This window comes from Eurosta solidaginis, chromosome 4, assembly GCF_040869045.1.
Source record: "Eurosta solidaginis isolate ZX-2024a chromosome 4, ASM4086904v1, whole genome shotgun sequence".
NCBI lineage: Eukaryota > Metazoa > Arthropoda > Insecta > Diptera > Tephritidae > Eurosta > Eurosta solidaginis.
This window is the reverse complement of record NC_090322.1, coordinates 56,402,996-56,415,542: the sequence shown is the minus strand read 5'-3', so window position 1 is coordinate 56,415,542 and position 12,547 is coordinate 56,402,996. Positions and strand designations below refer to the sequence as shown.

General features: G+C 35.7%; 1 protein-coding gene across 1 annotated transcript; it reads left to right on the top strand.

The window, feature by feature from the left end:
* Nucleotides 1-6,857: 6,857 nt before the first annotated feature.
* On the top strand, nt 6,858-12,213 carry LOC137247915 (uncharacterized). Its single transcript, XM_067778842.1, has 4 exons — nt 6,858-6,914; nt 6,976-7,162; nt 7,497-7,674; nt 11,336-12,213. The coding sequence occupies exons 2-4, from the start codon at nt 7,119-7,121 to the stop codon at nt 11,783-11,785; spliced, it is 672 nt and encodes a 223-aa protein (XP_067634943.1). The 5' UTR covers nt 6,858-6,914; nt 6,976-7,118; the 3' UTR covers nt 11,786-12,213.
* Nucleotides 12,214-12,547: the final 334 nt, after the last annotated feature.

Sequence of the window (12,547 nt, the reverse complement as noted above, 5' to 3'; positions counted from 1 at the left end):
ATATCGGATATGTACTACAACCAGCCCGAGTTGTTTATAGGTTTCACTGTAGCTTTGGAACAATGTTCATTGTTGGGTTGCTTAAACAAATTATTACAAACGGTATAGCTTATGTAGAACCTCTGAACATGAAATTGCTCTGAAATTACTTCTTTCTTGTATTTTAAGGCCAGTGGGAAACAATTTTGCAACAATCGTGTGATTAGTATTTACTAGAGGAAATGCCTCTTCATCTTAAGGAAGTTCCTCCTTATCTTCAGGAAGGTTGTCTCCGTCAAATTCTTTGGATTCATCAGTCTGACCCACTGGATCAGATAAAAAAAAAATAAATAGTGGATCAGATACTTCAGTCAAAGAAACATGATCGTTTGCCTTCATTACCAGCGTCTTCTTGAAGAGTATTTCACCCTCAATCCAATACTTCACCGTCTTCACAGAGGTCCCACGACCCCTTCGAACGAATACTTTTTAATAATTTTTACACATCATAACTATAAGTATACTGACCTTCACCAATATTACAAACTCATTGGGTCAAATAAGTCGAGGGCTTGCAAAGTGAGCAGTGACACCTCCCCCCTTGCCCCCTCTGATGCAAAATCTAAAAATCGTTATAACTCGAAATAAATTTTCGCCTAAATCAATACTTTTTGATATCTGCCTCATACAGATCGAGATCTAAACTATTTTGGAAAAACGATCAGTGGTGCTCTCCTTCTACTCCCGTCATTCTCCCTCCTTCAATTATTTTTATTACACGCTTTTATCATCACCTGTATGTTTGTTTGTGAATCTTCTTTCCTCCTGCCTTTATGTTGTTGTTGTTGTAGCAGTGCTTCGCCAATAGGTGCGACCGATCACAAATTGTCATCAATATCCTCTAACTGGAGTCCAATGAAACTTGCAGTTTCAACAGGGGTGGACCATTGTGAGAGGGGTGTTAGAGGCGTTGGTTCCACATTGCAAATGAAGAGATAGTCGGTGTCACGCGGGAACACATTGCAAGCAGGACATACATTTTTCTTTAAGAACTGGATTCGCCGGGCAATTCCTGGCATAGAGGTCCGACGCCTGTTTGTGGATATCACTGAGGACCTGCTTGTGCTTTTTTGCTTCATACGGCTGTGTTCTCTAATGCTTACGGGGATGACCTCTTAAGCCCCTAGGAGGTGTGGCCTCATCAATCAGATGTCTGTTGGGATGCCCTAAATCCTGTCAGGGTCATTTTGTGAATTTTTATGGACTATTTCAGGATCATTATATGCAAATTGTATGCAAATTAAAAAAAAAAAAATAATTTTCCCCTTCTTATTAATATTATAAATTTGAAATTTTGGTTGTTTGGATGTCCAGACGTTTGCCTTTGTGACTCAATAACGCAAGAACGTCTGGACGGATTTGGCTGAAATTTTAAAAATAATACCTTCGGGATCATGTGGGGGGCCTTCAGGCATAATTTTTAGATGGTTTTCGGTATCCCGTCGGAGTCATTTCGGAACCCTTCCGGTATAATTTCTGGATGGTTTTCGGGATCCCGTCAGGGTAATTTTGTGGCTTTTTCGGGATCATTTGGGAACTCTTCCGGGATCTGTCCGGGACCCCGTCGGGGTAATTTCGGGACTATTCCGGGATTATTTCTGGATGGTTTTCGGGATTTTTTCTCCTTGCGGACAGGGCCACGGGTAAAGGACAATTAAAAATAATCTAAGAATAAAATGCATTTAATCAGTCCATGAAATTTAGGTTTTTATTGCACAAAATATAGTTGTAGTTAAGATCACAATAAACAACAATTGTTTTTTCTAAATTTGCGTTTGGTCAAATTGGGTTGATGGTTTGATGGTGAATGAGGACAAAACGAAGTACCTACTGTCATCGAGCAAAGAGTCAGCGCATATGCGCCTTGGCAACCACGCTACTGTTGGCAGCCATAATTTCGAAATAGTAAAAGACTTCGTTTATTTGGGAACCAGCATCAACACTAGCAACAACATCAGCACTGAAATCCAGCGAAGAATCAATCTTGCCAATAAATGCTACTTTGGACTAGGTAGGCAATTGAAAAGTAAAGTCCTCTCTCGGCGAACGAAAATCATACTCTACAAGTCACTTATCGTACCCGTCCTGCTATATGGGGCAGAAGCATGGACCATGACAACAGCAGATGAAGCGGCTTTGGGAGTGTTCGAGAGAAAAGTTCTTCGAAAGATTTATGGACCTCTACGCGTTGGCGATGGCGAGTACCGAAGAAGATTTAATGATGAGCTGTACGAGCTATACGCATACATCAACATAGTCCAGCGAATTAAAACGCAGCGGCTGCGCTGGCTAGGTGAAGATGATGCTCCGGCCAAGAAAGTGTTTCTATCGGAACCCGCCTATGGAAGCAGAGGTAGAGGGCGGCCCCACTCCGTTGGAAGGACCAGGTGGAAACCAATGTGACCAATTGGCACCGGTTGGCGGAGCGAAGGAGCGACTGGCGCGTCTTGTTGGACGGCCATAACCGTTTAGACGGTTAAGCGCCAATTAAGTAAGTAAGTAAAATTGAGTGTAGTTTTGAATAAATTTTTTCTTTTGGCTCTAATATAAAATTATAATACCGTGTGTATTTTACACAGTTAGGTATAAAATTTCAAAGTTTAATTCTTCAGAAAAAACCTCCTTAATTCTTTTCAAGTTATTGGCATAAAAAAAGCTGCTTCCAACAATGTAGCCCATTTCGTTAAAATTGGTTGTGGTGGAACTGGAGTATTGGGAATTATTTTCCTATACTTTTCAATACGAAGCGGGGCTTTTATACATATTTTTCTAACCAAAGAAATCAATTTGTTCACATTTGAAAAAAAATTCCAGAGTTTCCTCGGCGACACGATATATACCATGTGCAAGCACGTTAAATGGATAAGATTTAGATAAAAACTTCTCAACATTTCACCAGCCTTTAATATGTATGCGGCGGCGTCTGTAACCAGCAATAAGACTTTCTCGTCATTGTCACCGGGTAACCACAAAATCCTTAAGGCATTGTTGACGAATCTAGCGATGGTGTCCGCCTTGGTTTTTGGTAACTGCTTGCAGGCCAACAAGTGGGAGGTTGGATCTTCGTCCGCTTCACATAAGTAATTTACCAACTATTAAAATTGAAAAATTCCAGCTGTAAGCGCTGTTTTATCAACAGTAATCCAAACGCAATTGTCACCGACATCAGCTCTAATTTTTTGTATAGCCAATATGTAACAGTTACCCAAATAACTTTTTCACAGTGTATACTCGTTATGTTTTAGCTTGTCTATTTTTGGAGAAAGCCTCTCCACATTTCATTGTCCAAGCTCCGCCAGGGTATTTTGCACTATTTTACATTTAAGATTCGTCTTGTGCACGTCGCTGTTTAAGTGCTATATTAAATATAGGCTTATTTCAAAAATTAAAAATAATAAAAATACTTTTTTATCACGAGGTTGACAAGATACAGTATCGGCATTCAGAACTAAATTTAGGTCTTTCATAATTTCAACCCAATTTCTGAGCTTCATGCTAATTCTTTTCTTCGCTTTTTAATTGAGCCAACTCGGATGATATTTCAAAGAATACTACTTGAAATAAATAAATTTAGTTTCGCAAAGTTTTATTAATTAAGCAAGATATAAGCAAATATGCAAGATATGGAGGAATAAATGCGTGGATTTGGAATCCTATATTAACAACATACACTCTTCCCTTGGAACCGTATCTCTATCTTTTTTGCTTAAAAATATGCAATTGCATAAACATCCGCAGTCTAGTCATCATAAATATTTTGAAATTTCATTATTTCGTAGAGCTATTTAACTGAATCCCTATTCGATGCAATATAAATATGTTCGTATATACATATGTAAAAATAGTAGGTATAATTAAAGCTAAAATCAATAGGGGGACTCATGTAACCGTATAAATGCCTTATAAAGTGTGAAAACGTATAAATCTATCTAGTGCGTAAACGAGCTGTCAAATTTTGTATGAAAAATCATTTACACAATTTGTATAAATTTACGCGCACATTTCAGTGTGTAAACGCGGCAAACGTTACAGCAGGCATTTTGATCAGAAATCTCCAACATCAGCAAGTAAAGGCGTTTTAGTTTTGATTTTTCACTTAATCTTGGCATTTTTTAATTTGTATAACAATTAAAAAAAATTTTGTTTGGCAATAATACAGCTGATAAACAATCAAGTTTATCAAGAGTATTACTAGGTGCGTTCATATAACCGCGTGTGTAAATGGTTATAATTTTACACCTCATAAGTGTATATGCTTTCATGAGTCCCCCTAATATTTCCTTCAAAAAAATTTCAGTAGATTCCATTGTGCCATCGTCGTCAATAAAGCGCGGTATCCACATCACAAGAGAACTCTCAAGAATTTGTTTAGTTTTTCTTTTGTAAGCCAAACTTGAAAACTTTTCATTGGAAAATGTGTATTTTCCTATTTTATCATTCATTTTCCCAAATGGCGCCAGTTATCCCAGCGAAGGAACGTCTGGCGCGGCTTGTTAAACGACCAAAACCTTTTGAAGGTTAACTGAAAAGTACACAACTTAGCAATATAACCCAAACAAAAAGTATGGGATACTTGTAAACAACACCCCTTATTCATACAAAATACAAAAAGGTTTATATAATTCATTCAAATTTCCAATTTTAAGAGGTTTGTAAAACTTTTTAATATTTTATGAATGAATGCACTTTATTCTAAAATTAGGTAGTTAATAAAAGGAATATCAGGGTCAGGTATATGTACATAAATGTAATGATACAAAAAAAAAAACAAGGTATTTCCACTTTGACAAACTATTTTATTTGTCAGAAATTAAATTTACCGAATGCATAACAAGCATTGGCACTTCATAAGTTGGGCCTACAATTGAGAACTGGTAGTGGTTAATTTTTTTCGGTCCACAACATTCAGACCTCTCTTCAGATTTCCGTGTTTTGATAGACATCTACCGATAGGGATACCTATTTGCGTCAAAGTAAGGAACTGCTATGATGTATGTTTGCGGCGGGGTCGCGTTCGAGGCAACCGTTTTGTTGAACCGAAAACGAGCAATGCACATATTTTCACGGCAGATACAGTTATTTCACGTTCTTGGATAGGTGTTGCTTTTAATACCTGCCTCGAACAGCTTGTTGAACGTTAAAAAAAAATAAAAATTTAAACGAAGAGTAAAATGCCAAACAAAAATATTGTTTTGGAACATTTATGTTTTAAGAATATGGTAGTGCTGTTTCAAACGGAAACGCTAAAATACAGTTTATGTCGAATTGCGGCAATTGCAGATAAGAAGAGGAATCGAACTTACTCTCTCTAGGTTTGAATCATGACTGCATTATTTACAATTTATATTTTAAAGAAGTATTTACCGCCACCTAATATAAACCTACACTGAAAGAAACAGACTAGTAAAATCAACCGAAATACGGTTCAATTCAACCAAAATTTCTGTCAATTTTTATCCATCGCAATAAGATGTTAAATCAACTGCGCACAATCCTTGATTCGTAATTGACCGTTTTAGTAGTCAAATGAACAAAAAAAGTTGTTGCGACAGCTTTGTATGAAAGTACCTATGTTGCCATATAAATAAATAAATGTAAGGCGCGATAACCTCCGAAGAGATTTTAGGCCGACTTCTCTTCCAATTTGCGTCGTGCTCCTTTTTACTTTTTCGTACAAATTGGCGGGACGGGACCTACTTGTTTTATGCCGACTCCGAACGGCATCTGCAAGGCATATGAGTTTTCACTGAGAGCATATCATGGCAGAAATACACTCGGAGTGCTTTCCGAACACTGCCGAGGGACGATCCTGCTTAGAAAATTTTTCTTCTAATTGAAAAAGTGTGTTTCTAAAATTTTGATGTTGCTTTGCCGGGGTGAGAACCCAGGGTCTTCGGTGTGGTAGGCGGAGCACGCTACCATCACACCAGAGAACGGACAAAATCACAGATTGCTTGATTTCATCAAACAAAAAAATTTCTGTTCACATTTAATCATGCGAATATAGAGCCTCCTGCGATTTACAACCAGATTGACTGAATTTTGTGTGCGTTAGTGCAGTCGGGTGGCTTCGAGACACACGTATTTGTTGTCGGCTACACGTTGATGAAAATCAAAAATTTTTGATTTTTTCATTTGACGCTTGCTTATTTGATAGTCGCGGGGTATGATTGACAAAACAGCAGTGTTGTATTTAGTTTGTGTCGACATTCAAAATGAACAAGTGCACGGAATAACAGCAATTCATATTAAAATTTATTGAAAATTATCAATGTTTACCAGCTTTATGGAATGTAAAGCTTTTATTATTATTAAATACAATTTTTATTAATTTTTTTTTATTTAATAAAACTGCTGTAGTTGCAAGTAAAAAAAGTCATCATCCGATGACGACATATTCACGACCGAACGCTACGGTTTCTCAATGCAAATGTTGATTGATGGCTTTTTATTTGATAGTCGCGGGGCAAGCGTCAAATACCCGAGACGCACACATACAAAAATTCACTCAATCTGGTTGTACATCGCAGGAGGCTCATACTCAAAAATGATTAAACTCAGCATCTCTGCTTGCTTGACTCCGTTGGTATGATTGCGTGTCAATGATCGAACATGTTTTACATAATCATATATGATCATAAAAAGGCTGCTTTAGAATAAATCAAATCACGACAATCGGCCCTATGCTGCGCGTAACCGGTAAAATTGGTTTCGGCAAACAAAATTACCAAAAGTCGTAACCCCCAAATGTAACCGCGACTCTGAGCAGATGGTAACGCTGTCATGACGAAGAAACTCACCAGTGTGCATGGTCGAATTAAAAAACATATGTTGTTGCAATCAAAAGAAGAAAAAAGGAAAATGGAAATCAACAAGTAAGTAAATTTTGGTAAATATTTTGTTAAATTCATTACTAATTGTTTATTTTAATTATAGAAAATATGCACGCACCACCCCGTCCCAGTTGCGATTATATGTGGCGTATTGTCGGCATCATCCCGAGCTCCTGCAGGGTAAAAACTGTCCCACATCGCCAAATCATATTCAAAGGATGTGGGAGGAGCTCACATGTAAATTGAATGCGATGGTGGAGCCATCAAGAACATGTGATACATGGAGAGAGGTAAGCAAATTGATTTTTATATAAATAAGAGTTTTGTGTTGTTTTGTGTGCCAAAAATTTACTCCGGCTACAGCGTGATTGTGCGTTCAAACACGTAGCCGGAGTAATGCAATCTGTAGGATTTCTGTGTCAAGTACACATTTTAATATCCAATAACATAGAAGAGCACACCTGTGTAATTAAATACTAAAATTCTTATTTATAAGTTATTAGTTGTTGAAAGCATGCATGAACGCCACAAACAACAGAATAATACCATACATAACTACATATTACTATATTATTATTGGAAAGAGGTTAAGAACTGATTGTTTATCTTTATTTATAATTTCAGAGTTTGCGAAACTGGCGAAAACAGTTGCGTTCCCGGGCCCGAAACTTTTCTGCCGAGGAGAAAGACAGGTGGTGGACAAAATCCTGTGGCAGAGCTGACTGACTTCGAGCAACAAGCGTTAGAGGTGTTTGGAATTGCTGTTGTGGAGGGCCACTCAACCTCACGGCTCGGCTTCCAGGTAAATATATTTGTAATAAACTTGTGTAATACAATAATAACCGCTGGTAGTGTATGTGTGAAATTGTAATGCCCATATTTCCTATTGCTTCATGACTATTTTTGTCAGGAGCCATCAAAGGAATTATGCTAATTTTTTTTTTTTGATTTGCTGTTCGCTTTAGGCAGGGTTGCCTTTACTGTCGATTGTGACATTTTTGGGTTTGAATTTATCGCTCTTCCTCAGTTTTGGTTTAGTACTGGTAATGGGTTAGATACGAGTTGTGGCGGGTTATACCTCCCTAAATTTGTGTTTCATATATTTTTTGAGGATCATGGCTATTGTGATGATCAATAGCATGAATACGCAACCTATAATTGCTAACCAAACATCCGGGATGTTCGGAGTACTTTCTGTATCTACCCTAGTTGATGACTCGTACTTGACTATTTTGTTATCTCTTGTTTCAGAGCTTTCTTTTCCTACTTCATAGCCAGCTATGGCTACCATAATGACTTGGGCTATTTTTGTCCACCAAGGCATCTTGAAATTTTCCTCTGCTTTTATGAGAGTTGAAAAAAATAAAAAAAAAATTTTGATTGTATTCTTTATTTTATGCATTCCATTTATTATTTTTCCTTATTTAGTTGGCATAAAAGTTTAAGAAAAATTTTGTTGGAAAAATTTGTTTAATTTTAATGTAAAAAATTTTTTTTTCTACGCCACATTGGGCTTCAATCTTTTTTCCTAATTTTTAGGTTGAAAACGATTTTTTTTTTTTTGATGCTACTTAGCATTTGGCATCGTTGGGAAACACTTTCCTCATCATTCGCATTATTTCTTCCACCCTGGTAGTGGGGTTTATAATGTCCTCAATTGTGGGTTCCCTTTCCATACCTATTATCTTCCACAATTTCTTTAAACCTTCTAGTTCTTTGGGTAGGTCCCTAGTGTGTCGGGTATTTTCATCCCACCAATAGAGAGGAAGATCTGAGGGGTTTCTTTGCATTTTAATAGTAATGGACAGAGTAGTTTAAATTTTTAAATTTTATTAAAATGTTCTATGGGATTTCTCTAGAGGTTTTAGAAGTGTCCTAAATATTCCAATTTACTTTTCTTTTTCTATAAAAAATTTTATTTTTTAAATTTTAACTGAGTAAATTTTTATATTCAGACCAATTCTAAATATTCTCGCGGAATTTTGTTCTCGCGGATTTTTTTATTCCCGCGGAAAAATTCCTCCAATTCTGTTCTCCTAGGGAGAACAATAATTGGGGAACAGGAATTTCGAATTTTCGAAGTCAGCTGTTTTGTCAATTGAAATTTCGTTGCACATTTCTTATTTTGTTTAAAAGATTGAAAAGTTTAATTATTGTTGCATATTTGTTGGAAATTAAGAAATAAAATATAAACAATGCACAGTATTAATTGCATTTCATGTGGTATTCACTGAAATTAGTAATGAATTGGTGCCACAGCAACATCAACAGCGGAACATAAGAAGAAGACGGCCGCATAACACAAATCTGCCGGAGTTGCCTGCTTTCGTTCAGCAAAGCAATTTTCTGGCGGCCAAGTTGAGTTGAATTCCTACTTCTTCATATGCCAAAATCTATTTAAGCCTTATTAAAAAATCCTTGCACAATTTCTGGATGGCTGCATCAAATATGTATACCAAGAGCTCTACCGTGGCTTATGATATACTTTTCGACTTAAAATAAATATTGTGGTTGTTGTTGTTGTTGTATTAACAGTGAGAATATTGGGGTAGAATGTAAATACATATTTTAGCACAAGTTTGTACAAATAAGTGTTCTTTCTTAAAAGAACCAATTTCCTTTAACTATTTTGATGCATTCCCTTTAATTTAACTAGTGAAAAAACTCCTATGAAATGGTAGAGAAATCTCCCTCTCCCTCACATTCATAATACCTACTTTTCGGTTTCCGCTTTTTCGAACATTGTTCAGAATAGGAGGAAAGGGAGAAGTGAAAAAACTCACAAGGAATTTTTATTTAGAATACGAGGAATGGGAGAAGGGGAAAAACTCGCACGGAATTTTCGTTTAGAATTGGGCTGATTATATTTTTTGTTTAAAAGAAATTGTTTGTACATACTTTATAATATTTATTTTTTTTTGTTTTTTTTTTTTTGTTAAATAGTACAGATTTTCAATATTTCAAAGGAAATTTTTTCAAAAAAAATTTTTAATTAGTTTTATTTCCTACTAAAAGAAAAAAAATCCTAAGCAAAAACTTTCGTTTTTGCTAATGGTTTAGCGTCCGTAAGGCCGCTCAATTGATTCTAAAATTTTAAATATACTTAACGTTATAAATTGTATACCTACTTTAGTCTAAATTGCTGCCATTTAGTATTTTGCTGGTTATCAATGTTTCATATCTACGCTGCCAGTGCTGATTTTATTGTTTTATGTCCGCTCTCCAGTTTATGCTGTTAGTTGTATCAGATTGCTCAGGTTTATGCGTTTTGAAAGATGTGCATATTGTTGTCGAAACTTCTGGCGTTGATTGTTAATGCATTTTATTAGGTTGTCGATCATAATTTCCTTTGCTCCCTTTTGCTCCTTCTGTGTTACCAATTTTTGCAGGATTTTTAATAACTGTGTTGTTTACCCTTTCTTCTTTTGCTCCTTCTGTGTTACCAATTTTTGCAGGATTAATAACTATGTTGTTTACCCTTTGCTCCTTTTGTTCCTTCTGTGTTACCAATTTTTGCAGGATTAATAACTATGTTGTTTACCCTTTGCTCCTTTTGTTCCTTCTGTGTTACCAATTTTTGCAGGATTAATAACTGTGGTGTTTATCCTTTGCTCCTTGCCAAATTTGCAGGATTTCTAATAACTGGCTGGATCTTAGAAAAATTTGTTATTGCTTGATCAGCAACTTTTTTTTTTTTTTTTAAATTGACCTGGCAGGATCTTTTCCAGTTAGATCGTTTTTAGCAGTTGTGCTGATTTGATCTAAACTGGCAGGATCGCCATGAAAAGTTTGATGGAATAAGAAGACGTTGCAAGTTAAAGGTTGCGACTTAAATCTTCACTTTATTGAATAAATTCTTGTCTTTTATATTAATTTGCTTAACCTATACATTAATAAATATCTAAATACTAATAACTAAAAATAAGTACATAGGGAATGGAGAATGCATACATGTCTGTTTGTATACGGTCTTTGTATACATGTATTTTTGTATGCATAACTCCATACATGTAGTTTTGTACATTTAGCAGCGTCAGCAGATCAGTTTGAGTGTTTCGGTATTTTCCCAAAAGAGGCTTGTATGTTAGTATGTATAATTACAATGGGTTGTATGTTTATATGTATAATTGATTAGCTGTGAATGGATATAGGTCTCATGTTCGGCATTCCATATCGTCTGGGTTAGTTCAATAATTTATGTTGGGAAAATATTGTAATATGATTATTACTAAAATATATTTGGAATTTATACAGCGTAATACCGCAAGTGTGTTACAGTCGTTGTGAGGTATAATGGTACCTTACAGTGGGTATGACGTATAATGCTAAAACATGCATTTCTTGCATTTTTATGTAAGAATGGAAATATGTTTACATATACTTAAAATATACTACCGATATTGTAGTATTACATTTTTATATTATAAAAAAATGTTTGACGATAATACTTTTTTTATTAATAGAACGCCAACAATTCCGAAAATGTTCCTCCAACGTCAGAAGAATTACCAGTGGAAATTCCACTACCTGCTTTTCCGGAAGATCCGAACGAGTTTGCCTCGTTTTGCTTAGTTGTAAGTGAATCGCCCAGTCGAACTTCCTCACGTCCTGTTACTCCCAATACCGTGCCACGCAATCCTGCTGCGAGCAATTCTGCGGCGCCGAGTGCTGATACGCCCAGACAAGTTTTGTGGCCAACGTCACGCAACAGAAGAAGGGGCGCTAGGGATGAAATTTTAGAATTGGTGCAACAGGACATGGGGAACAGACGTCATGAACAGTCAAGACTGGCTGAATCCCTAGGCAATTTGGTAAATGGGTCGATGTCGTTGGCTGCGGCAATTCAGGAGTTGGTGGCATTGCAAAGACAATACCGTGACTACGCACGTATGATGTCAACCAGTATGCTTTAAGTTTAGCTCAAGAACATTGAATTCCTTTTTTTAAGTATTAAGTAATTTAAGAAATTAAAAAAAAGACTGAATTAATTTTAATTTGTTTTATATTATTGAATTTTTATTTCATTTAAACGAATTTCTTTTAATTTTAATTATATCAATATAGTGCAGTAATTTTTGTTTTTTAAAGAACCAATATGAAATGTGATAAAATTATTGAGAGACTTAAAAACAAACTATTCTGTACTTTTTGCTGTTTTATTTACTTTATAAACAAATGTATATTAGTTTTTAAGTAAGCAATATGGAATGTGATAAAACTCATTACTATGAAACCAAATTATCAGAGAAGATACTCAGTGCTATTTTTTTGTTATTGACTTATTTAGAAATATAAACCCACAAATAAGAAACCTGCAAGTCAATCATATAATTAATAAAGACTTTTGAAAATTTTAAATTTTGTCTACATTTTTATTCATTCTACAGTATTTGTTTGTGTTTTGTTTACATATATTATCCTATTCGAGGCACAGTTAGGCTATATGGTTGATTAACCCCTGTCGAATCCTTTCGCCTTGGCGGTGAAGATAGGTGTTGGTGGCATTTTCTGGTGCAGTCGTTTCCTCGTCTGGCTCCACTTCTTCAATTTCCACTTCGTCACTCGGAAAATTTTTTCTTACAACATTGTGAAGAATAAAGCAGGCGTTTACAATTATAGTTACTCTCTCGATAACATTTCTTCCTTACAATGCACTTTATTGAATTTTTGTTCCC